General features: G+C 46.7%; 1 protein-coding gene across 1 annotated transcript in view; it reads left to right on the top strand.

The window, feature by feature from the left end:
* The window catches only part of UROD (uroporphyrinogen decarboxylase), a 126566-nt gene extending 122001 nt beyond the window's left edge, over nucleotides 1-4565 (top strand). Inside the window, exon 10 of the mRNA XM_069232816.1 lies at nucleotides 4259-4565. Coding sequence (XP_069088917.1) covers nucleotides 4259-4423 — 165 coding nt within the window. The 3' untranslated portion in view covers nucleotides 4424-4565. The remainder of the gene's footprint in view (nucleotides 1-4258) is intronic.
* Nucleotides 4566-27793: the final 23228 nt, after the last annotated feature.

Below are 27793 nucleotides of genomic sequence, written 5' to 3'. Positions count from 1 at the left end.
AACTCCGTTGCAAATAATTAACTTGACTAGTAAGGCTAGATGTATTATTCTTTCATGCAATGCAGCTACCAGAATCAATGGGTGTTTGTGCTGATACCCCCCACGCACAAGTAACGCCCCCTTGATGCAAAGGACAGCAAAGCAATTTTTGTGCTGGACAGTAAATAATCATGCTTTGTGATGGCTCAGTCTTAATAAATCATATTGCAAGGAAAAACTATGTGAGAACAATAAAATCACTTGCTTTGGAGATGACGGGGTGCTCTTTGTAAGCAATTTTACCATTCCAAAGTCCAAGAGGCAGGTACCCTACTATTGATCATTATTTTACAGGCTACTTCCTAAATAAAATATTTTTGCTATGGCTTACTGGATTGTAAAGAAAGTTCCCAAATAGATGCACTATCTCCGAGTGCTTAGAGTTGAGCAGTGGATGATCCAAGGTTCAAGCCAAAGCGAGACCTTCTGCCAAAATGGATTGGGTTCTGGAGTAGTGTGCTGCTCGCTGAAAAGCACTTCAGTGCCTCATCAGGGGTATTGTGCACTATAGAAATACAATTACAAAATCTGTAGCTTTCCCAGCTTGCTTGCAAGACGGCACCTGTTCAGAACTGCTACCAGCCCTCACTTTCAGCAACTTTGGTTAGAACCCATTCTAAGTCGGTTCATCCACACAACATTGCCTGTTCTAGCAGCTTGTACCCTCTTTTAATGCTTGATTGCAACAGTTTGTATTTTGTGTTTTTCAACTTTGGCTTTCTACATGCAAGTTTTTTTTGTGTACAAGGGGGGTGCACTTTTACTAATGTTTCACGCAGCACAGAAAGTGAAGTTGGTGCGCTGCATGATAGAGAGAGCAGCACTGCTCCATATTTACAAAGATGTGGCGTTTTTGTGCTCTCTCCTAGCGCTTGCACACTTGTGGCTGCCTACCGCCAACTCAGGCACCCTTGCGTCATATTGCAAGGATGCCTGCATTGTGGTCAGCATACCTTCCTGCCCAAAAAATATCCTTTGAGGCTATTTCCTTGAGGCGATGTAGGAGAAGGAATGGCCGCCAGTGTGGCTGTGACAGATTTAGGAGTTGTGTGTGAGGGCCTACAAGGAGGAGTGCAGGTGTCTGGAGGATTGGTGGAAGCTCAGTTGGTGGTAGATGTAGGCCTGACCTTGATCATGTAATGCTTTGTAGACGTGGCTGAGGATTTTGAACTGGCATCTCTTCTGGAAGGGGAGCCAATGGAGGTTTCTGAGGTGAGGTGGTTGTTGGAGGGTTTGTGTGGTCCAGGATGAGTCTGGCTGCTGCTGTATGGTCTGGAGTCTTTTGAGGACTTGGGTAGAGATGCAGGCTGGGGCCTGGGTGACTGTTTTCCTGGTGTTGACTGGGATCCATCTGAAGATTCTGCAGAGCATGCAGAGGGTGTGGAAGCAGGAGGAGGTGACTGTTGATTTGTCGCGTGATGGTCAGTATGATGTTGAGAAGGATGCAGAGGTTGCGTGCATGGTCCGTTGGCGTGGGAGTGGGTCTGAGTTCGGCTGGCCACCAGCTGTGGTCCCATATGAATGTTTCGTCGAAGATCAGCACTCTTGTTTCGTTAGAGTTGTTTGAGGCAGTTTGTTTTCATCCAGGTGGCTACATTGGTCATGGTGTTGCAGAAGCTAGTTCTGGTGGTGGGAGAGTCTTCGGTGAGCGAGACGATGAGCAGTGTGTCGTCTGCGTAGGAGATGATGTTGAGTCCATGGGATCTAACAAAGTCAGCAAGGGAGGTGTTGAACAATGTGGGGCTGAGGTATGATCCTTGGGGTACGCCGCATATGATGTTCTTGGGTTTGGAGGTGATGGAAGGCAGCCGGACAATCTGAGTATGTCATGTCAGGAAGGAGGTGATATGTTGATGAGGTTGTTGTGGAATACGGTGTTGAATGCAGGAGTTAGATTGAGGAGGATCAGGGCAGAGGTTTCACTGCGATTGAGGAGTGCTTTGATGTCTGTGGCTGTGATGAGTGCGGTCTCACTGCTCTGGTTGACAGAGAATCCTGATTGGGAGATGTTCTGCATGTTGTTTTGTTCCAGGTATTCACTGAGCTGTTGATCAATGGCCTTCTCAAGTACTTTGGCACAGTAGGGAAGCAGAGAGATAGGTCAGTAGTTTTTGAGTTCCCTGGGGTCGGTGCATGGTTTCTTTAGGAGGGGTTTGATCATTGCGTGTTTCCAATTGTCCAGGAAGACTGTCATGGTTATGGACGTGCTGAGGATGCTGGTGAGTTCTGTACTGATGTAGTTGGTTCCGAGGTTGGTGGGGGCCCCGGAGTGGATGGCTGAGGTGGATTGTGTGGTGAGTGGTGTCCATGTGGTGACTGTTCTGGTGGGGTGGGGTGGGGATGTCGATGTCGATGTCGAGACAGCTGAGGTTATGGACTGTGGGTTAAAGTTTTTTGATGGTGGTGATCATCTTACTGTGAAAGTCCAAGAGGGTGTTGCAGAGTTCTCGAGAAGGTGAATAGTGTTCTCTGTGCCTGTTGTATTGGAGTATTCTTTGACTATTCTGGATAGTTATTTTGTGTGGTTGGCTGCTGTGTGTATGTGGGCCATGATGGTCACTGTCTTGGTTTTCTTGATTTGCCAATGGTAGTTGCTGTGGGCTGCTTAATGGGCAACTCTGTCAGAGGGATTCCTGGTGGCTGACCTTTGTTTATTGAGTCTGGAGCAGCTGCGCTTGGTGGTTCTGAGCTCCGGAGTATACCAGCTGGTATGTCCTGAGGTTTTGTTAGTTTGGGCTGGCTTCAGTGGGGTGACTTTGTTGGCGCATTCGCTGATCCAGGTGGAGAAATTCTGGACAGCCTGTTCAAGGTCTGGTAAGGCTTTGGGTTGGGACGTGCCGAGAGCCTGCGGCCACTCTGTTTCTGTTACCTTGCCCCATCTGTGGTGGTTGGGCCTGTGGTACTTGGTAATTATATGCTGTGCGTCGGGGATGGTGAAGTGGACGATGCTGTGGTCGGGCTACGTGAGTTCTGTGATGTAGCTGAATTTGACTGTCACTGGAGGTTAAGTTCGGGTTGAGTGTATGTTCGGCTAGTGCGTGGATTTGGTGACCAGTGTTGCAAGACCTGTGTTGCTCAAGCTCTCCAGGAGAGTGGTGAAGTTGGTGTCATTGGGGATTGTTGATGAGGAAATTGAAGTCGGCAAGTAGGATGTAGTGGTTGGAGTTGATGGCTAGAGGTGCAATGACATTGAGGATGGCATCGCACCAGGCTGGCTGAGGCCCTGGAGGGGTCTGTATATGAGGGGGGCCTCTTACCATTGTCTTGGCATTGGTTTGTAGCTGGAAATTGAGATATTCCATGTGGGGTGTACGGTCAATGTCCGTGGCAATGAATTGGATGGTGTTCTTGAGGATGATGGCAATACCCTGTTTGTTAGTGCAGTCTCAATGTATGTGTTGTGGTGGCTGTGACGGGTTCGAGGAGGGTTTTAACCAGGTTTCAGTGATGAAGGCCACGTTGGGGGGAGCGGAAGGTGATGTCCCTAATTTATGTGGCGTGTTGGCAGAGGGATCAGGCATTGATCAGGATGCACTGGAGTGGCTCAGGGTTATTTGTGGTCTTTCCAGGTGGGTGTGGCATGGTGTTCTGTGTGGGCTGGCAGCTCTGTTGCAATACAAACGGCAGCGTCTGCAGGTGAAGGGATCTTTGGTTGCTCAATGGGGGGAGGCAGCGCCCAGGGCTAGGGGCTCCTCCACGGTGTAGCATTGGGTGGCAGGAGGGCCATGGTCCCTTGCTCTGGGCGAAGTCCATGCACATAGGGGCTTGCCTTTGGCCTCCATTAGGTAGGAGGGAAAACATCTGGAAGTGGGCGGGAAGTATGTGGTGAGGGAAAAAGCTGAGAAAGAAGGCAGAAATTAAAGGCAAAAAGCTGGGGAAAAAAACTGCACAGCTTTCGGGGGCTAAACATGTGATTTGCAAAAAACTGCTGCAGACTCCCTCCAACATCACCAGGAGGCCAAGGTAATTGGTGAATACAGCACTATACAAAAAAAATTCCAGAGGTTTCATTCATCATAACTTTTCATTCCGCTGTGCGTTGATAGGTAGTTGTGATTTCTTCCTCAAGCGCCTTTGTTTAGAGCACCACAACTATCCTTTTTGTCAGCTGGAGTATCAGTGGAGTGTCTCTACCCCCAGAGCGGATGGTTGTGTGTTTTTGTGTTTCTTCCAACCACCTGGCCGTTCCCCTCATTAACTGTAATATTTCCATTTGCAGGGGGAGATTGGAGCGATTGTGAAGCAGATGATCGAGGGCTTTGGCACGCAGCGCTACATAGCAAACCTGGGCCACGGGCTCTACCCCGACATGGATCCAGAGCACGTGGGGGCATTTGTCGAAGCTGTCCACAAACATTCCAAAACTCTCAATCAGAGCAAGTGATCCTCCCCCACTGGGCAGGCAGGGGGGTATCTGCTGCTAGGGCGGGGTGGTATGAATGGAGGCACAGAGCCCACACTGATGAGACCGTGTAACCTGAAATTACTTGATCATGCTGTGCTAGAAATAAAGGGTTTAATTTGTTTTTGATTTTCAAGTGACAGTTTATTATTAACAGTTTGCTATGGAATAGGGGCTTTTTGGGGCACCAAGAACTGCACTGCTACATTGTTTCTGATGTATGTCATTCAGTTTTTTTCTTCTCTCCAACCCTAAGTCATTCCTTAAAAGGAAAACGTTCCCAGGCCTTGCTGTTTACCTTGTTCTAGGACTGCATGCGAGTTCTTTTCAGGTAAGAATGCGCACTTCTGACAAAAGAAGATGGCCGCCACCAACGATGGAGTGAAGAAGAGGAAGTTTGACCTTGTTGTACCTCGTGGCCCACCACGGTCCATCTCGTAGTGCTTCACTCGGACACCATAGGCAAAGACACTGGAGAGCTGGTTGCCTGTTAATGGCTCTACAAATTGGACTCAAACCTGGTATTGAAAACCGTACATGTGCATCTCTCACACATAACATACCCTTATAAGAGGGGCCTCTAAGATATTCTTCCAGCTGTAGCTGCCTGACATTGGCATTGTAAAACCGGCTCCCCTTCCTCTCTCCTGCTGCCAAGGCAGAGTTGCTGTTTGGCGTAGTAAGATGGATCCTGCTAAAATATTGATTAGTTTTATGTGGACATCTGTCATCATGTCAACAGATAAAAAGGTCACAAATAGAATCTTGAGGGAATAGTGTGATAAACGTGAGACTGCAAATGATCCAGGTACAGTGAATGAAGACATTTTGCACAAGTACTAGGAAACTCAATTGGGGTCTTAGTTTAATGTTCTTAAGTACATTAAAGCCAGGCTATTAAAGGCTTTTGCTTTCAATACAGGCGTTTTCTCCTTTTCTAAGAAAGGACCGTGATGAAGACACCTTTGCCACCTGACCTATTGACAGAAACAAAAGAAAATATTACTGAATTCAACAAGCATTCTGTGTAGTCTAGCTTTAGTTTCTGTAAAATAAATGTATACCTGGTCAGGATGGCACTTCTAATTAGCTGTTTATAGTTAAAAAAAAAAAAAAAAATGGGGGGCGGCAAACAACAAAATTAGACACTTGGGAGAGAGCCAGAAAGAGTGGAAAGATGGGGCTATTGTAAATAGTCCCTCTTGTGGTTCATTGCAAGCACAGTTGGAGGCGAAAGGATTCACCATGAAAAACCGGTAGCATTAGGTGAGAGATGCAGACTCTACTGGGCTGGTTCAAGATGTGATTGACAACCTCACAAAATGCTGTTCAACCACAGCCAATGGTAGAAACGCCCACTCTAATGGATGGATTCACTCATGTTTCTGTGAGAGCTTGTGTGGCAGAATGCTATTTTGCACTGTGATTGCTGGCCTTTATGATGGTTAGTATCTGTTTCAGTTTTTTTTTTTTTTTTTTAACTAGGCGGGGCCCTCTTCACAAACTGCAGTTTGTTGTGCATGAAGCAGTACTTCTCACACACTACTTAACTCCATTTACTAACCTGTGTGCAAAGGCCTCCACTTCCCCTATCTTTTCTATGTGGAGATTTGTGCACTGCTGAGCCTGTGTTTTAGTAGAAGTGTGTGGGGGGGGGGGAGGAACAAGCCAGTGTGTCTGGAAAATGAGGTATAATTACAACAAAAGGGGAGCGATTTAGGGAAACGTAAGGAGAGGCTCAGGAAGGGACAAGCTACTACAAACTCCCACCACATAAGAGTAAGGCCATTTCTGTTCACAAACTACGGGCCATATTTATACTTTTTTTTGTGCCGCATTCGCATAATTTTTTGCCACAAAAGCAGCGCAAACGTACAAAATCGAATTGGGGGGCATATTTATACTCCGTTTGCGCCGGAATTGCGTCGTTTTTTTGACGCAATTCCAACGCAAAACTAACTCCATATTTATACTTTGGCGTTAGACGCGTCTAGCGCCAAAGTCCATGGAGTTAGCGTCATTTTTTAGCATGGACACCTACTTTGCGTTAATTATATGCAAGGTAGGTGTTCCCGTCTAAAAAATCGACTCCGAGGCATGTGCGTCGGATTTATACTCCCGGGCAAAATTCACGCCCGGGAGTGGGCGGGTCAAAAAAAATGACGTACGGCCGCTTTTGCGCCGTTTTTTTGCGCCTGCAAAAGGCAGGCGTTAAGGGACCTGTGGGCTCTGAAGGAGCCCAGAGGTGCCCTCCCATGCCCCCAGGGACACCCCCTGTCACCCTTGCCCACCCCAGGAGGACACCCAAGGCTGGAGGGACCCATCCCAGGGACATTCAGGTAAGTTCAGGTAAGTATAATTATTTATTTTTTTAATATTTTTTTTTGGCATAGGGGGGCCTGATTTGTGCCCCCCTACATGCCTCAATGCCCAATGGCCATGCCCAGGGGACATAAGTCCCCTGGGCATGGCCATTGGGCAAGGGGGCATGACTCCTGTCTTTACTAAGGCAGGAGTCATGTAAATGGCGTCTGGGCGTCGTTAAAAATGGCGCAAATCGGGTGGAGGCGATTTTTTAGCGTCAACCTGACTTGCACCATTTTTAAGACGCCCTAACGCCATTTTCCCCAACGCCGGCGCTGCCTGGTGTACGTGGTTTATTTCCACGCACACCAGGCAGCGCCGGTCTGCTAGCGCCGGCTAACGCCATTCAATAAATACGGCACCCGCATGGCGCTTCAGAATGGCGTTAGCCGGCGCTAAACTTTTTGACGCTAAACTGCGTTAGCGCAGTTTAGCGTCAAAAAGTATAAATACGGGCCAAACTGTTTCTTGCAGGCTCCTTTGCAATTCGAAATCTGGTTGAATTAAAAAAAAAATACATAAAGAAAACAATAAATTGTGTGGTCCTCTGCTGTGAGGTTACCCATCTGACAGTCTGGTACATAAACAGACTGGGATGAACAAGATCCAGGATGTTTGCTGAATGTAAAACTTCCAGTTCCACCAAGGATTTCTTTGGTAGCAGAATACCTTCTGGATCCATGAGATATGGTTGTGGAATGGTGTTTGAGGACTCTGTACAACAACAGTGAGTGGAGCCTGAACCCTCAGATATTAAATACCCCAAACAAAAAGTGGGGTCCTTTCAACATAGAGGTTTTACAGCTCAGCTAAGGAAATATTTCAACGGGAGATTAGATCCTGAGGATACCTTTATTCAGGAATTGCCTGATAGACATATCTATGCTGTTCCGCCTTTTGTCGTAAGTAAGTGGATTATTAGATGAAACAAATAATTACACTGTTCCTTATTTGGTCCATTTAGCGCTCAATTTAAACATGAGCTCAATCCTTGTTAACTGTACATTAGAACAGACATGCTTAACTTAGAAGAAATGTGTAAAGCATTTATTAGTACCAAAACGGGTAAAAAGTATAAAACCCAACACAAATCACACTCCAGTATATAAAAATATAAAAAATCATAATGGACACCGAAACAGCAAAATCTGATGTAGGGAATTGCAGATATGATTTTTCAAAGTTTCAGGTGTTTCTAGTGCCAAAAAGTGCAAGGGTCAACAGTAAGGGGGAGATTTATGGACAGTGGCACTGCACCGAGGGCAGCGCCACTTTCCCTGTGCCCGTAAGTACCCCCCAACCGCCACCATGTGTGTGCCATATTTAAAATGGCGCAGGGTAGGGAGCAATAGTAATTTTTAATGACTCTTATTAATATACTCTGCAAGAGTAGTGCCAAACTGTTGGCGCTACTCCTGCAGAGTACATAGGGGCCCATTCTAAAAAATAGGAAGCCCCCCTTTTAACGCCTGCTACTAAGCAGGCGTTAAAAGTGCTTTACTAAATGGTGCAAGGAAATCCCATATATTTCCTTACACCATTTTACCGGTGTCGTAGTTTGGACTCTTGCTCTGAGCAAGACTGCTGGTTTAAGGATGGCAGTACTTTTGTTTGTGGGCGACTGCGTCTTTCCTACAACAAGTCGCAACTGTTGTCCCAACCTTACCGGCTCACTAGCAGCACCTCACCAGAAACACAATAGTAAAAGGTGATTTATGGCAGCCGTTTACGCATGAACTAAAAAATAAGATATCTCAGGGATTGTCGTGGTTAAACAGAAATTACCCTTTTCTCACAGATATATTGGCCCATATTTATACTTTTTGACGCAAAACTGCGCTAACGCAGTTTTGCGTCAAAAAAATTAGCGCCGGCTAACGCCATTCTGAAGCACCATGCGGGCGCCGTATTTATTGAATGACGTTAGCCGCCGGCGCCGTCTGGTGTGCGTTAAAAAAAACGACGTACACCAGGCAGCGCCGGCGTAGGGGAAAATGGAGCTTGGCCGTCAAAAAATGGGGCAAGTCAGGTTGAGGCAATTTTTTCGCCTCAACCCGATTTGCGCCATTTTTTTTCACTCCCAACCCCCATAGAAATGACTCCTGTCTTAGCAAAGACAGGAGTCATGCCCCCTTGCCCAATGACCATGCCCAGGGGACTTCTGTCCCCTGGGCATGGTCATTGGGCATAGTGGCATGTAGGGGGGCACAAAGCAGGCCCCCCCTATGCCACAAAAAAAAAAAAAAACTTACCTGAACTTACCTTAATGTCCCTGGGTGTCCTCCTGGGGTGGGTAAGGGTGACGGGGGTGTCCCTGGGGGCATGGGAGGGCACCTCTGGGCTCCTTCAGAGCCCACAGGTCCCTTAACGCCTGCCTTTTGCAGGCGCAAAAAAACAGCGCAAAAGCGGCCGTACGTCATTTTTTTTTGACCCGCCCACTCCCGGGCGTGAATTTTGCCCAGGAGTATACAGGGAGTGCAGAATTATTAGGCAAGTAGTATTTTTGAGGATTAATTTTATTATTGAACAACAACCATGTTCTCAATGAACCCAAAAAACTCATTAATATCAAAGCTGAATATTTTTGGAAGTAGTTTGTAGTTTGTTTTTAGTTTTAGCTATGTTAGGGGGATATCTGTGTGTGCAGGTGACTATTACTGTGCATAATTATTAGGCAACTTAACAAAAAAAAATATATACCCATTTCAATTATTTATTATTACCAGTGAAACCAATATAACATCTCAACATTCACAAATATACATTTCTGACATTCAAAAACAAAACAAAAACAAATCAGTGACCAATATAGCCACCTTTCTTTGCAAGGACACTCAAAAGCCTGCCATCCATGGATTCTGTCAGTGTTTTGATCTGTTCACCATCAACATTGCGTGCAGCAGCAACCACAGCCTCTCAGACACTGTTCAGAGAGGTGTACTGTTTTCCCTCCTTGTAAATCTCACATTTGATGATGGACCACAGGTTCTCAATGGGGTTCAGATCAGGTGAACAAGGAGGCCATGTCATTAGATTTCCTTCTTTTATACCCTTTCTTGCCAGCCACGCTGTGGAGTACTTGGACGCGTGTGATGGAGCATTGTCCTGCATGAAAATCATGTTTTTCTTGAAGGATGCAGACTTCTTCCTGTACCACTGCTTGAAGAAGGTGTCTTCCAGGAACTGGCAGTAGGACTGGGAGTTGAGCTTGACTCCATCCTCAACCCGAAAAGGCCCCACAAGCTCATCTTTGATGATACCAGCCCAAACCAGTACTCCACCTCCACCTTGCTGGCGTCTGAGTCGGACTGGAGCTCTCTGCCCTTTACCAATCCAGCCACGGGCCCATCCATCTGGCCCATCAAGACTCACTCTCATTTCATCAGTCCATAAAACCTTAGAAAAATCAGTCTTGAGATATTTCTTGGCCCAGTCTTGACGTTTCAGCTTGTGTGTCTTGTTCAGTGGTGGTCGTCTTTCAGCCTTTCTTACCTTGGCCATGTCTCTGAGTATTGCACACCTTGTGCTTTTGGGCACTCCAGTGATGTTGCAGCTCTGAAATATGGCCAAACTGGTGGCAAGTGGCAAGTGGCATCGTGGCAGCTGCACGCTTGACTTTTCTCAGTTCATGGGCAGTTATTTTGCGCCTTGGTTTTTCCACACGCTTCTTGCGACCCTGTTGACTATTTTGAATGAAACGCTTGATTGTTCGATGATCACGCTTCAGAAGCTTTGCAATTTTAAGAGTGCTGCATCCCTCTGCAAGATATCTCACTATTTTTGACTTTTCTGATCCTGTCAAGTCCTTCTTTTGACCCATTTTGCCAAAGGAAAGGAAGTTGCCTAATAATTATGCACACCTGATATAGGGTGTTGATGTCATTAGACCACACCCCTTCTCATTACAGAGATGCACATCACCTAATATGCTTAATTGGTAGTAGGCTTTCGAGCCTATACAGCTTGGAGTAAGACAACATGCATAAAGAGGATGATATGGTCAAAATACTCATTTGCCTAATAATTCTGCACTCCCTGTAAATCCGACGCACATGCCTCGGAGTCGATTTTTTAGACGGGAATGCCTACCTTGCATATAATTAACGCAAAGTAGGTGTCCACGCTAAAAAATGACGCTAACTCCATGGACTTTGGCGCTAGATGCGTCTAACGCCAAAGTATAAATATGGAGTTAGTTTTGCGTCGGAATTGCGTAAAAAAAAACTACGCAATTCCGGCGCAAACGGAGTATAAATATGCCCCATTATGTCTCATACAAACACAGGCAATGACACCGATGCAGTAAAGTTATAATAGCTTTTTATTTAACATAACTTCAATTTGCGATAAGTTACGTGGACTGCAATGATTAGGATAATGAATATAGCAAGTAACAGTATCGTGAAGAAGAGAGTCATTGTTATGAAGTCCCCCACCATTTTGCAATACATGAAAGAGATATATAAGATGGAATATGCCCTATTACCCTAATGTGAATAGGCCTAACCTACCTAAAGGAGAGCTGGGTTTGCTAAACCTAATCTGCCAAAGCCGTGTCCATGAGAGGAGCCCCCAACCCTTGTTACCTTGGAATGAGGTCTCTATCTCAGACTCCGTAGGGACACGAAGACTGGGTCAGCGTCAAGACGACTGCATCATCGGTATCAGCGATGGTGGTGATGCCCTCTGGTCGGAATCCCTCTGATTATCTGTCTAAAGTGTGATGTATTTATACAGATCTACAAGGTCCCCTGACGCAGGTGTATTTCTAAACAATAGATAAAAAGCATGCTTGGGACGTCAATTAATATCAACAATCCCTCGAAAGTATAGAGAGTGAAAATCCCTAAGTGTGAACACCTACTGTTTGTTTGTCTTTGGTGCTTGATCTTGACACCTTGGCGCAGAGACACTGATAATATAACTCATAACAAGTGGCCTAACTATAAACAAGGCAGCCATCTTAGAATAAATAAATAATTAAATGTTCCAAGACAGAGCAAGCTAAGTAGGTTAAAAGTCACTAGGTGACGGGGGCACGAGTCTACAAGCCAGAGGCTAAGCTAACTCCTGCTATCCCGTTAAAACGAACTCGGATTCACTACACCGGCTCCCATAATGGGGGAATGCTCCCTTTGCATACATTACACCTGGCACAGGCATAATATAGCGCAAAGGGTTACAGGGTGGCGCAATGCATGCATTGTGCCACCCTGTAAATACGGTGTGGGGATTTTGGCCTCGTTTGGCCACATAAACGTCAAAATAAATAACGTTAAGGTGGCGCTAGGGGCCAATAAATGTGCTTCTAAGGGCCGTATTTATACTCCGTTTGCGCCGAATTTGCGTCGTTTTTTTCGACGCAAATTCGACGCAAAACTAACGCCAACTAACGCCATATTTATACTATGGCGTTAGAGGCGAATAGCGCCAAAGTTCCCGGAATGTGCGTCATTTTTTAGCGTGAACCCCTTCCTTGCGTTAATGATATGCAAGGGAGGCGTTCCCGTCTAAAAAATGACTCCCAGGCCTTTACGTGGTATTTATACTCCCGGGCAAAAGTGACGCCCGGGAGTGGGCGTGGCTAAAAACGGCGCATTTGCGCCGCTTTTTAACGCCTGGGTCAGGCATGGCGTTAAGGGACAAGTGGGCTCAAAATGAGCCCAGAGTGCCCTCCCCTGCCCCCAGGGACCCCCCCTGCCACCCTTGCCCACCCCAGGAGGACACCCAAGGCTGGAGGGACCCACCCCAGGGACATTCAGGTAAGTTCAGGTAAGTTTTTTTTTTTTTTTTTTTAATAATATTTTGTGGCATAGGGGGGCCTGATTTGTGCCCCCCTACATGCCACTATGCCCAATGACCATGCCCAGGGGACAGAAGTCCCCTGGGCATGGCCATTGGGCAAGGGGGCATGACTCCTATCTTTACAATGATAGGAGTCATGTTGATGGGGGATGGGCGTCGTTAAAAAATGGCGCAAGTCGGGTTAAGACGATTTTTTCGACGTAACCTGACTTGCCCCATTTTAAGACGCCCATGCGCCATTTTCCCCCTACGCCGGCGCTGTCTGGTCTACGTGGTTTTTTCCCACGCAAACCAGGCAGCGCCGGTCTGATTGCGCCGTCTAACGCCATTCCATAAATACGGCGCCCGCATGGCGCTTCAGAATGGCGTTAGACGGCGCAAAACTTTTTGACGCTAAACTGCGTTAGCGCAGTTTAGCGTCAAAAAGTATAAATATGGGCCTAAGTATCTGGTCACACTTGACCGGGTCAAAGCCAAAAGCTAAGGCCAACTGCAATAGCGCAAGTTAAAAACAGGAACGAGGGGGCATATTTACAAACGGCTTGTGCCACCGGTGTGTCACTTTTTGTGATGCACCGGTGGTGCAGGCTGCAGACCCATATCTACAAGGGCATGCAAAGTGTGGCTTTTCATGGCCTTGTAAATATGGAGCAAGGCAACACAGCGCAAGTCGCTGCATTGCCTTACTTAGCATCAAAGAGGAGGAGTCCCCTCCTGCACAAAAACAATCATTCCTACAACACAGACACCCTTGCAATATGGTGTGAGGGTTCCTGCGTTGGCATAAGGTAGCCAATTGTGCACCAGTGCAGTGGAAGAGGACAGGAATGTGACGTATTTAATTGATAGAGTGCATTCTTGCCCTTTTCTTTTGACGCAGGTCAGTGCTGCAAAGTGACTTGCTGCGCTGCCCTGCCCTGCATCAAAATCTAGTAAATAAGCCCCCAAGTTTTTCCCGGTGGAAAGTATACCTTCTGAGTTAGTAGTTTTTCTACTTTTATAGTCCCTATAAAACTACATTGGATATATCTAATGGATTTTTCTGCCAGAATTTAGCACATGAAAGTAGGGACCTAAGTGCATTTTCATTTGGCTCTCAGAAACGCTTTTGTTGTTTACCTCAAGGCTATAAAAATAGCCCAGGCCTGTTTTCAGCCCCTGTAACGTCAATTTTGCACGAGATTGATTCCGATGCATTGTCCTATGTGGATGATATCTATCTCACTGACGATGCCCTCGACAATCACCTTGCGAGGGTCGATCGGATCATTTTGGGATTTGCAGACCTCTGTTATAAATTAAATTTTAAGAAAAGCAAGATAGCCTTTCTTAGTGTATTGTTCCTGGGATATGAGCTATCAAATGAGGGAAAGAGCCTGGCCCCGCACTTCCTAGAAAAGTGTGCTCAACTACAGCCTCCGAACACACTTAAGAAATTAAAGTCATTACTGGGTTTCTTCAATTTTGGCAGAACATTAATTCCAGATTATGCAGAACGCATCAAGCCACTTTATGACTTAATTCAGCCCAATTTTTCCAGCAGACGATTGAACACACACACATCCTTAGGGACATGCAACGGGACATGCTTGAAGCTAAACACTTACACGCATGTGACAATAAAACAAATTTGGTCATCAGAATAATTGCTGGTGCCCTTGGATTTACTTATGTCACCTTTAATGAGGATGACACGGTGCCGAGAGCATATAAATCACATTTATATTCAAATGCTGAACAACGTTTTGCACCTGCGGAAAAGATTCTGACAGCAGTTCAGATGGCCGTCATAAAAGAGAGGCCACTTGCCCAGGGGAAACGCATTATTGTTGTCTCCCCGGTGCCGGCCTTAGAGGCTGTCACTAAAGCAAGCGTTCCGAACGCTAAGGCATTACATCCATGCTGGATTCAATGGGCAACGTCTCTGACCGCAACTGATGTCGATTATATATTTGATCCAAGACTTCAAACACAAGAATTTCTCCAGTACGAACAAGTGTACCCCGCTCCTCTAAATATTTTACCACTAGACAGTTATAATACTATCATTTATACTGACGGTTCAGTACAACCGGCTGTGGGTACTAAGGGCCGTATTTATACTTTTTGGCGCACAACTGCGCCAACGCAGTTGTGCGTCAAAAAATTTAACGCCATTCCAAAGCGCCATGCGGGCGCCTTATTTATGGAATGACGTTAGCCGGCGGAGCTGCCTGGTGTGCGTAAAAAAAAATTACTTACACCAGGCAGCGCCGGCGTAGGGGAAAATGGAGCTTGGGCGTCAAAAAATGGGGCAAGTCAGGCTGAGGCAAAATTTTCGCCTCAACCCGATTTGCGCCATTTTTTTAAACTCCCAACCCCCATTAAAATGACTCCTGTCTTAGCAAAGACTGTCCCCTGGGCATGGTCATTGGGCATAGTGGCATGTAGGGGGGCACAAATCAGGCCCCCCTATGCCACCCAAAAAAAATAATACTTACCTGAACTTACCTTAAGTTCCCTGGGATGGGTCCCTCCATCCTTGGGCGTCCTCCTGGGGTGGGCAAGAGTGGCAGGGGGTGTCCCTGGGGGCATGGGAGGGCACCTCTGGGCTCCTTCCGAGCCCACAGGTCCCTTAACGCCTGCCCTGACCAGGCGTTAAAAAATGACGCTAAAGCGTCTGGGCGTCATTTTTTTTTGACCCGCCCACTCCCGGGCGTAATTTTTGCCCGGGAGTGTAAATACGGCACACATGCCTCGGAGTCATTTTTTAGAAGGGAACGCCTACCTTGCATATCATTAACGCAAGGAAGGTGTCCACGATAAAAAATGACGCAAACTCCAAGATCTTTGGCGCTAGACGGGTCTAACGCCAAAGTATAAATATGGAGTTCGTTTTGAGTCGGATTTGCGTAAAAAAAAACGACGCAAATCCGGCACTTAGGGGCATATTTATACTCTGTTTGTCAGGGCAGGCGTTAAGGGACCTGTGGGCTCGGAAGGAGCCAGAGGTGCCCTCCCATGCCCCCAGGGACACCCCCTGCCACCCTTGCCCACCCCAGGAGGACGCCCAAGGATGGAGGGACCCATCCCAGGGAACTTAAGGTAAGTTCAGGTAAGTATATATATTTTTTTTGGGTGGCATAGGGGGGCCTGATTTGTGCCCCCCTAAATGCCACTATGCCCAATGACCATGCCCAGGGGACATAAGTCCCCTGGGCATGGCCATTGGGCAAGGGGGCATGACTCCTGTCTTTGCTAAGACAGGAGTCATTTAAATGGGGGTTGGGAGTCCAAAAAATGGCGCAAATCGGGTTGAGGCAAAAATTTTGCCTCAGCCTGACTTGCCCCATTTTTTGACGCCCAAGCTCCATTTTCCCCTACGCCGGCGCTTCCTGGTGTAAGTTTTTCTTTACGCACACCAGGCAGCTCCGCCGGCTAACGTCATTCCATAAATAAGGCGCCCGCATGGCGCTTTGGAATGGCGTTAGCCGGCGTTAAATTTTTTGACGCACAACTGCGTTGGCGCAGTTGTGCGCCAAAAAGTATAAATACGGCCCAAAGGGGCATATTTATACTCTGTTTGCACCGGAATTGCGTCGTTTTTTTTTACGCAAATCCGACGCAAAGCTAACTCCATATTTATACTTTGGCGTTAGACCCGTCTAGCGCCTAAGATCTTGGAGTTTGCGTCATTTTTTTGCGTGGACACCTACCTTGCGTTAATGATATGCAAAGTTGGCGTTCCCGTCTAAAAAATGACTCCAAGGCATGTGCGCCTTATTTAAACTCCCGTGCAAAAATGACGCACAGGAGTGGGCGGGTCAAAAAAAATGACGTCCAGCCGCTTTTGCGTAATTTTTTAACGCCTGGTCAGGGCAGGCGTTAAGGGACCTGTGGGCTCGGAAGGAGCCCAGAGGTGCCCTCCCATGCTCCCAGGGACACCCCCTGCCACCCTTGCCCACTCCAGGAGGACGCCCAAGGATGGAGGGACCCATCCCAGGGAACTTAAGGTAAGTTCAGGTAAGTATTTTTGTTTTTTATTTTTTTGTGGCATAGGGGGGCCTGATTTGTGCCCCCCTACATGCCACTATGCCCAATGACCATGCCCAGGGGACATAAGTCCCCTGGGCATGGTCATTGGGCAAGGGGGCATGACTCCTGTCTGTGCTAAGACAGGAGTCATTTCAATGGTGGTTGGGAGTAAAAAAAAATGGCGCAAATCGGGTTGAGGCCAATATTTTGCCTCAGACCTGACTTGCCCCATTTTTTGACGGCCAAGCTCCATTTTCCCCTACGCCGGCGCTGCCTGGTGTGGGTCATTTTTTTTGAAGCACACCAGTCAGCTGCGCCGGCTAACGTCATTCCATAAATAAGGCGCCCGCATGGCGCTTTGGAATGGCGTTAGCCGGCGTTAAAATTTTTGATGCACAACTGCGTTGGCGCAGTTGTGCGTCAGAAAGTATAAATATGGCCCAAAATATTGTGGGGAAGGGTGACTGATCTTAAGGATAAGCTACCATGTGTCCATGTAGTTCACATATTGGGACACCAATGTGTAGGAATACACGTTGCCGGCAATACATTGGCTGATGAAGCGGCCAAAGCATCAGTAGCTACGGCTTCTGTGGCTGCAGTGACTCGTTCTCGGACGAGATTGAATAATGAAATACTGATTGCCGTTAAAGCTTCGGCTGCAGGCAGGACCCTTCCGAAAGGATACCCCACAAACTATACTTACCATATCAGTGGGCAGAATGTTGCTTATACAACGATTCCTGGGGTTGGAGATCGAGTGATCCCCAATGAAGACCAGAGATTAGAGCTGATTATAGCCGCACATGAGGGTGTCGCTTCTGCACATGCTGGTATTCAGGCCACGATAACAATTCTACAGCAACGATACTGGTGGCCTGGTCTATGCAGACGAACTAAGCAGTATGTCCTTTGCTGTGACATTTGCCAGCAGATTAAGGGGCATATTTATACTCCGTTTGCGCCGAATTTGCGTCGTTTTTTTCGACGCAAAACTAACTCCATATTTATACTTTGGCGTTAGACGCGTCTAGCGCCAAAGTTCCTGGAATTAGCATCATTTTTTTGCGTGAACACCTTCCTTGCGTTAATGATATGCAAGGTAGGCGTTCCCGTCTTTAAAAATGACTCCGATGCTATTGCGTCGGATTTATACTCCCGGGCAAAAATGACGCCTGGGAGTGGGCGGGTCTAAAAAACCCGCATTAGCGCCGGATTTTAGCGCCTGGGTCAGGGCAGGCGTTAAGGGACCTGTGGGCTCAGAATGAGCCCAGAGGTGCCCTCCCCTGCCCCCAGGGACACCCCCTGCCACCGTTGCCCACCCCAGGAGGACACCCAAGGATGGAGGGACCCACCCCAGGGACATTAAGGTAAGTCCAGGTAAGTATTTTTTTTTGTGGCATAGGGGGGCCTGATTTGTGCCCCCCTACATGCCACTATGCCCAATGACCATGCCCAGGGGACAGAAGTCCCCTGGGCATGGCCATTGGGCAAGGGGGCATGACTCCTGTCTTTGCTAAGACAGGAGTCATTTCAATGGGGGATGGGCGTCGTAAAAAAATGGCGCAAATCGGGTTAAGACGATTTTTTTGCCTCAGCCTGACTTGCCCCATTTTTAGACGCCCAAACGCCATTTTTCCCTACGCCGGCGCTGCCTGGTGTACGTGTTTTTTTTTCACGCACACCAGGCAGCGCCGGTCGGCTAACGCCGGCTAACGTCATTCAATAAATACGGCGCCCGCATGGCGCTTCAGAATGGCGTTAGCCGGCGCTAATTTTTTTGGCGCAAAACTGCGTTAGCGCAGTTTTGCGTCAAAAAGTATAAATATGGGCCTAAGGGCTCTAATATCAAACCCCCTATGCAGACATCCCTCTTAGGGGCATATTTATACTCTGTTTGCGCCGGATTTGCGTCGTTTTTTTTACGCAAATCCGACGCAAAACGAACTCCATATTTATACTTTGGCGTTAGACCCGTCTAGCGCCAAAGATCTTGGAGTTTGCGTCATTTTTTAGCGTGGACACCTTCCTTGCGTTAATGATATGCAAGGTAGGCGTTCCCTTCTAAAAAATGACTCCGAGGCATGTGCGCCGTATTTATACTCCCGGGCAAAAATGACGCCCGGGAGTGGGCGGGTCAAAAAAAATGATGTCCAGCCGCTTTTGCGTCATTTCTTAACGCCTAGTCAGGGAAGGCGTTAAGGGACCTGTGGGCTCGGAAGGAGCCCAGAGGTGCCCTCCCATGCCCCCAGGGACACCCCCTGCCACCCTTGCTCACCCCAGGAGGACGCCCAAGGATGGAGGGACCCATCCCAGGGAACTTAAGGTAAGTTCAGGTAAGTATTTTCTTTTTTTTTTTTTGTGGCATAGGGGGGCCTGATTTGTGCCCCCCTACATGCCACTATGCCCAGTGACCATGCCCAGGGGACATAAGTCCCCTGGGCATGGCCATTGGGCAAGGGGGCATGACTCCTGTCTGTGCTAAGACAGGAGTCATTTCAATGGGGGTTGGGAGTAAAAAAAAAATGGCGCAAATCGGGTTGAGGCCAAAATTTTGCCTCAGACCTGACTTGCCCCATTTTTTGACGCCCAAGCTCCATTTTCCCCTACGCCGGCGCTGCCTGGTGTGAGTCATTTTTTTTTACGCACACCAGTCAGCTGCACCGGCTAACGTCATTCAATAAATAAGGCGCCCGCATGGTGCTTTGGAATGGCGTTAGCCGGCATTAAAATTTTTGACGCACAACTGCGTTGGCGCAGTTGTGCGTCAAAAAGTATAAATATGGCCCTAAGTGTCCAGTCTTGGAATTTTGGAGTGGGGGAAGAGTACATTGAAACACCAACCAATGCTACAGGATCTTTTGGACTCAACTTAAGGGATAGGACTCAATCTCTACTAAGCAACCAGCAGGGTCCGGGGCAAATCCAGTTGGAACCCATTACCTGGGCTCAGCAGGGATTTGTACTTCTTGCAGGTTTTGAGTTCTTGGAGCCAAAGATGAGGCTAGCCAACCAGTGCCTGGAGGCCACTTTTCTATCCTTTGTATAAGTGGGCAGAATGTCCAATCCTTGGGGTTTCTATCCTCAGTCAGTTTCAACAGCAGATGCAGTCTTCTGTCTTCCACAGATCCAGAGGTGTTCTGAAGAAGGTACTGAGGGTGCCACTATTATGTGGGTGAGTAAACTCTTGGCATCTCCCTAATGAATGGGTTAAACCTTCCTAAGGGTACCCTAACGCACCTTTGCAGCACTTCCTCTGTGTTTTACTGTAAAGTATCCCACAGTGTCCCTCTGTACCTAAAACCAATATGACAGAACCTTTATTCCCTTGTGCAGAGCTCCCTGGGCCCACAATGAGGTGTATTTTGCGAAAATTATAAACTCCCCTTGCAAGCCAGTTCTGGAAAAGGTTTCCCCACCACTAGATTTGGTGCCACTCTGACTACGTGGGCAGTGGCAGGCCTAGGTTTGAGTTACATTTGCCTGCGACAGGTGGTTCTCCTTTGAACCTTATCCATTTGGTGGGCACATCCTCCAGGCCAACCTGTCATGATGAGATCACACCTCCTCACAGCCAAGGCCCTTTTGTCCGCATTCACCCCTCCCAGAAGACTGCTGGGTGTCAGTTGAGGATTAACTCTGAAAAGGCTACTAGAGGCTTTAGAGAGGAAAATACCAACTTTCTAAAAGTGACATTTTCAAAATAGTAATTTGAAACCCTACTTGACCAATAGATTAGGGCCCATATTTATACTTTTTGACGCAAAACTGCACTAACGCAGTTTTGCGTAAAAAAAATTAGCGCCGGCTAACGCCATTCTGAAGCGCCATGCGGGCGCCGTATTTATTGAATGACGTTAGCCGGCGTTAGCCGCCGGTGCCGTCTGGTGTGCGTTAAAAAAAACGACGTACACCAGGCAGCGCCGGCGTAGGGGGATATGGGGCTTGGGCGTCAAGAAATGGGGCAAGTCAAGTTGAGGCAATTTTTTCGCCTCAACCCGATTTGCGCCATTTTTTTTCACTCCCAACCCCCATAGAAATGACTCCTGTCATAGCAAAGACAGGAGTCATGCCCCCTTGCCCAATGGCCATGCCCAGGGGACTTATGTCCCCTGGACATGGCCATTGGGCATAGTGGCATGTAGGGGGGCACAAATCAGGCCCCCCTATGCCACAAAAAAAAAACAAAAAAAACACTTACCTGAACTTACCTTAATGTCCCTGCGATGGGTCCCTCCAGCCTTGGGTGTCCCCCTGGGGTGGGCAAGGGTGACAGGGGGTGTCCCTGGGGGCATGGGAGGGCACCTCTGGGCTCCTTCAGAGCCCACAGGTCCCTTAACGCCTGCCTTTTGCAGGCGCTAAAAAACGGCGCAAAAGCGGCCGTACGTCATTTTTTTTGACCCGCCCACTCCTGGGCGTGAATTTTGCCCGGGAGTATAAATCCGACGCACATGCCTCGGAGTCGATTTTTTAGACGGGAACGCCTACCTTGCATATCATTAACGCAAAGTAGGTGTCCACGCAAAAAAATGACGCAAACTCCATGGACTTTGGCGCTAGACGCGTCTAACGCCAAAGTATAAATATGGAGTTAGTTTTGCGTCGGAATTGCGTAAAAAAAACTACGCAATTCCGGCGCAAACTGAGTATAAATATGCCCCTAGATTTTAAATAACTATGAATTTGAGTCCGTGAATTATGGTTCTAGCGATTCTCAAACTAAATTTATGCATTATAAGTTTTTATAATGTAATCCAGTGCATTGCTATGTTAGAGCCTGCTTAGCTACAGTTTAAAAAAAAAAAAAAAAACTTGGGAGATTTTCCACTGTCAGGACTTGTAAAACCTAAATACATCAATCCTATTTCTTAAATACAATGCACTCTACTCATTTAGGGCATGCCTTAGTGGTGATGTGGGGGTATTACAAAGACTGGTTTAGGCCTGACAAAAGGTGCATTTGGCCAGGTAGAATTTGCAGTTTTAAATCTGCACATGCAGGCTGTAGGGGCAGGCCTGACAAAATGCTTTGCATTGTCACTTGGGTAGGGGTGCAACAGGTGCTGCAGTCCAGTAGTGACATTTTATTTACAGGCAATTTGTAGCATATAGTAGAGACTTTTAGGTAAATAAAATGTGACACTTCAGATTTTTAATCTATTTGACAAGTTTTTAGGGGTCTGGTCACATACACTGGGTCTGGTTAGTAGGGTCCCAGTGTACACAGTGCAAACACCAACAGCATCTGTTACTTACATCCTTTATACCAAGATGTGTATCTCAGTCCTTTAAACAATTAGCAAGGGTCACTTTGGTAAATCTGTTATGGAGCGCACAACCTTGGAACCCCTCCCTCTTAGAACTTTGATAGGATAACCCAATTTTAATTCTAGTTTTTCCTCAATAATTGAAGGATTCTCTTGGGCACTGTCACAACCTTATACTAGAAGGCAAGCTCATTCTGATAGCATGGAGCATTTCAGAATGTTTGCAAACATGCCAGGGCTTTCAGCGTCAGCTTTCAGTTATATTAGGGTATCTGGGACAAAAGATACAACAAGGACATATAGGCCAGCATGGGGCATCTAAAATTGCTGGTGTGTGGGACGAGGCGTGGATCAGATCACGTTCTGTTCAATGTCCAAAGTTTTCTAAATTTTGTGGCATGCCTTGCAGCTAGTCAGAAGACCTACAGGACTATTAATGGTTATAGGTCAGATATATTGGCAGAACATTAGACAATTGAAGGCAAACTAGTCAGGAATTCTGATGCATCTGTGGGAAGGATGGTGCACGCATCTTCCACAAAAGTGGCGCACTGCTGAATTTGGGCTTATGACAAGCGCAACTACAGAAATACTTCACAAAACAAAGGTGATGCATCAGCTCTGACTGACACAACTGGCTTAATGTGTGAGTACTAATGTAATAGAGTGTTAAATGGTGGAAAACTCACCTTGGACATTATTCCATGGGTCCTGGACGTGAAGCATACAAGTACGAAGTATGTCTAAGTGGGCATAGTCTACTTACGTGTACAAAGATACCTACATTTGTGTGACATATTGAGTGAAACTTCAATGTGTGTGGATACAAGCAATGTAATGTAAAGTGACAATTCCTGTGTTACCTCCCTTATGTGTGTACTTACCACTTGTGGTTCAGAGTAGGCTTGGCTGGACTTGGGTACCCTTCCTTGTGGATTTGTGGCATTCCTGGCCTGTCCCTTACATGGAGGACACTGTGTCACATTGCATTGCTGCAGTGGATGATAGTATAATAGAAGCCATGGTCTCTGGATGTTTAAGGGGTCCAACAACATGATTGATACATGTGTAGGCCTACTACTAGTTGAGGGGGGGTGATTTACTTACTTATTACAGTGTTTTAAGTGGCTTCAATTGGTCAGATTCCTGTACCACAGCCACTGCGTCATTTCCTACACCTGGATTACCAAAGCATAGGACTTTTGAGGCATTTCAGGCTTAGTGCGATGCACATAAAGATGCATTACACATTACCAAACTCATACATGTGTCAGTTGTACATTAGAATTTACAAAGGAAAGCCTACCTTGCATATTTTGAAATCTGTTTTATGCAGCATGTTCTAGCGCAGGTCTTTTCTGACGCAGGCCTACGAAAACTGACACATTGGCCCAAATGCGTCGCCTTGTAAATATCGAGTACTCACTGCGCCACTGGAGCACAAAAAAAAATTACAACGGCAGCGCAAGTCACCCATAAATATGCCCATAATTTTGCAGGTTCCTTAAAGGTAGTGAGTTCTTCAACCCACCTAAGCCTAGACATTCTATCTTGTGGAAATTGGTACTGCAACTTTTCCAGTCACTGGAAGATAATGGCAAGGTGTCATAAGTTGTCTGTAAAGCTAGTGATGTCGCTGTGGTTGGTCTCTTTCAGACGATTATGAGATATTGGGGATTAGGACATGTACTCAATGTATTTTTTACTAGTAGAGGGTTAATTTTATGGTCACAAGGCATACCGAGAATTCATCCACTGCAATTGAATTCACAACTTTCTCTTTACACCGTGAGTTATGTGCTGGAAGATGGCACACACAGTACATACAGGTAACTGAAAACCTTAGAACATCTGGCCTACTGCTGTTCCTAGCCCTGCGTAAACTATTTACTCCAGTATCTTCAATTACCTTAGCAGGTGGGCTAAAGGTGTGACCGCCAAGGCAGGGGTTAACACAGATTGTTTTGGGGTGCGCTCTACAAGAGGGGTGATGGTGTTTAAGGGGTGCCAGGTTGCAAGACAGTCTTCATTATGCAGATTGGTCAGAAGTGTCTAGATTTAAAACTTGTTATTGTAAGCCTATTCAACATGCTTCTTTGAATGTCTTGGGAATGCTTTAAACTTGTGTAATAGAGCCTCTTGTCCTGTAATAAAATTGCAGATTATCCTAGACAGTTGTTGAAGGAGAGTCCTGATTCTAATAAAAACAATGTAGGAGAGAATTATCCCACCTCGGTTATCTTTAACGCACCCTAGTGCTTGTGGTAACATAGGGCCAGATTTATCATACTGTAGCATTGCCATTGCGCTATGCAAGGACGACTCAGCACTAAAGTCAGATTTATCAAGCCACACAAGGCTATCTTGCGTAGCACTGCATGGCTTGATAAACCTGCATGGCTTGGCAAGTCGCTCGCTTGAGTTACTGTGCCCCCGGGAAGTGTTCCATGGGTGGACCACGGGTGTTCGCAAGCATCCACCCATTTATTTTGGCGCATTTTCAGATTTATCATTAGTAGTATACCTCAGAATGCGTAAAAATGCCATGCCTTCCCAGGGGAGGCATTACAAGGAGAAATATCTTTCCTAGTTTTTTCCTCTTTTTCCATGTGATGCATTCTGCAGCACACCTAGAAAGAAGAAAATGCCTCTGAGGATTATTTTAGTCCAGGAAGGTGTCCCATCCCGACCAAAAAGAATCCTGCCTGCAATGCAGGCACCCTTGCACTGTGATACACGGCTGCTTGCGTTGGTGCTAGGCAGCCAAAAGTGCAAGGAAGGTGCAGGAATGGGCTGTGTAATGTTAAATATGGAGGGGCATATTTATACTCCGTTTGCGCCGAATTTGCGTCGTTTTTTTCGACGCAAATTAGACGCAAAACTAACTCCATATTTATACTTTGGCGTTAGACGCGTCTAGCGCCAAAGTTCATGGAGTTAGCGTCATTTTTTTGCGTGAACACCTTCCTTGCGTTAATGATATGCAAGGTAGGCGTTCTCGTCTTAAAAAATGACTGCGATGCATATGCGTCGTATTTATACTCCCGGGCAAAAATGACGCCCGGGAGTGGGCGGGACTAAAAAACCCGCATTTGCGCCGGATTTTAGCGCCTGGGTCAGGGCAGGCGTTAAGGGACCTGTGGGCTCAGAATAAGCCCAGAGGTGCCCTCCCAAGCCCCCAGGGACACCCCCTGCCATCCTTGCCCACCCCAGGAGGACACCCAAGGATGGAGGGACCCATCCCAGGGAAGAAAAGGTAAGTTGTGGTAAGTATTTTTTTTATTTTTTTTTGTGGCATAGGGGGGCCTGATTTGTGCCCCCCTACATGCCACTATGCCCAATGACCATGCCCAGGGGACAGAAGTCCCCTGGGCATGGCCATTGGGCAAGGGGGCATGACTCCTGTCTTTGTCATGTTAATGGCGTCTGGGCGCCAAAAAAAAATGGTGCAAATCGGGTTAAGACAATATTTTTGCCTCAGCCTGACTTGCCCCATTTTTGGACGCCCAAACGCCATTTTGCCCTACGCCGGCGCTGCCTGGTGTACGTGGTTTTTTTTCACACACACCAGGCAGCGCCGGTCGGCTAACGCCGGCTAACGCCATTCAATAAATACGGCGCCCGCATGGTGCTTCAGAATGGCGTTAGCCGGCGCTAATTTTTTGGGCGCTAAACTGCGTTAGCGCAGTTTTGCGTCAAAAAGTATAAATATGGCCCGGAGTCTTCCTGCCCTTCCACACAGTGCAGCACGGTGGCTTGCTGCGTGAAAGTATGATAAATCTGGGCCATAGCTCTTTGAATAGTCTAGTGCCAGTTTCAGATAGTTTGGCAACAGGCGTGAGTCTTTAAACATGGACTTCCTTGAAGGGGGAAGTACACTGCAGGTGAAAGGCATATCTTAGAAGGATGGTGCTGAACTGGAAAAAAGGGCATTTAAAAGAGGAACTTAAAGGTGGACTGCTCCTACTTATAGTGGACGGTGTTGTTCTTTTGTGTTCACTCGGTGCCCAAACATGCAGGACTGGGAACTGAGGTGCACTTTAAATTTGGGGCCTTATTTATACTTTTTGGTGCAAAACTGCACTAAGGCAGTTTTGCCCCAAAAAGTTTTGCACCGGCTTGCACCATTTTTTAGCACCAGCTGGGCACCATATTTATGGAATGGTGCAAGCCGGTGCAAAGGGTAGGCTAGCTTAAAAAAAAATGACGTTAGGCAATTTTGAGTCAAAATAAAGGATTCTGGCCAGATTAGCATCATTTTTTGACGCTAAGGGGCATATTTATACTCTGTTTGCACTGAATTAGCGTCATTTTTTTTTAACTCTAATTCAGTGCAAAACTAACTCCATATTTATACTTTGGTGCTAGACCCGTCTAGCACCAAATTTATGGAGTTAAAGTCATTTTTTGGAAGTGGAAACCTACCTTGCCTTAATGAGATGCAAGGTAGGCGTTCCCGTGCAAAAAAATGACTCTATGGCCTTAACACCATATTTATACTCCCATGTAAAAATGGTGCAAGGGAAGAAGGAGGGGTCAAAAAATGGGGCAAAGCTTGCTTTGCCCCATTTTTTAAGACCTGGGTCAGGGCAGGTGTTAGGGGACCTGTGGCCCTATTTCCATGGTGGAACACCATGGAATAAGCCCAGAGGTGCCCTCCCTAGGCCCTAGGGGCACCCCCACCCACACTAGAGGGACTGCGAGGATGGGGGACCCCATCCCAGGTAAGTACAGGTAAGTGCATTTTATTTTTGAAAGTGCCATAGGGGGCCCTGAAATGGGCCCCCATACAAGGCACCGGGTGCAATGGCCATGCCCAGGGGACCCCTGTCCTCTGTGCTGGCCACTGGGGTGGTGGACATGACTCCTGCCTTTTCTAAGGCAGGACTCATGTGGCATGGTAGGTTTAGCACCATAAAATGACGCTAATCTGGTTAGAGTCATTTTTTTTACTCTAACCTGCCTAAAGCCATTTTTTGGTGCTAAACCCTCTTCTTCTATACTGCCAGCCCTACCTGACTAAAGTAATTTTTTAAAACTCTAGCCTACCCTTTGCACCGGCTTGCACCATTTCATAAATATGGTGCCCGGCTGGTGCACAGAAATGGTGCAAGCCGGTGCTAAACTTTTTGGTGCAAAACTGAGTAAGTGCAGTTTTGCAGCAAAAAGTATAAATAAGGGCCAATATTTTGTAAGTTTGCGCCACTTTTGTTTCATAAAATGCCGTTAATGCGGTGCAAAAAAAGTTTAAATCAGGGCCTTGGTGCTAGATGGGTCTAGCACCAAAGTATAAATATGGAGTTAGTTTTGCACCGAATTAGAGTTAAAAAAAATGACACTAATTCGGTGCAAACAGAGTATAAATATGCCGCAGAGTATAAATATGCCCCTAAATATGGCGTTAAGGCCATAGAGTCATTTTTTGCACGGGAACGCCTACCATGCATCTCATTAAGGCAAAGTAGGTCTCCACTTTCAAAAAATGACTTTAACTCCATAAATTTGGTGCTAGAGGGGTCTAGCACCAAAGTATAAATATGGAGTTAGTTTTGCACCGAATTAGAGTTAAAAAAAATGACACTAATTCGGTGCAAACAGAGTATAAATATGGGCCTTGATGTGTAAATTAAAGGCAAGAGAGACTGAATAATATGCATTTCCTTTGTTTTTGATAAACTCAGAAGTCTCCTTCAACAACTGTCTAGGAGAATCTACAATTTATGAAAATACAATTCATGCTGCAAAACATCCTTGCTGGCACAGCAAGGAAGAGGTTGACAAATCTGACTGATGGCACAACCATTGTGTGCATGTAGAGACAAAGGTTCCATGTGGGGCGATCAATTAGGAATGCAGAAGTGAACAATCACTTTGAATCAACAATTATAGAGATAAAGGGCCT

This window comes from Pleurodeles waltl, chromosome 4_2 (assembly GCF_031143425.1).
Source record: "Pleurodeles waltl isolate 20211129_DDA chromosome 4_2, aPleWal1.hap1.20221129, whole genome shotgun sequence".
Lineage (NCBI taxonomy): Eukaryota > Metazoa > Chordata > Amphibia > Caudata > Salamandridae > Pleurodeles > Pleurodeles waltl.
This window is presented reverse-complemented; position numbering and strand designations above follow the sequence as displayed.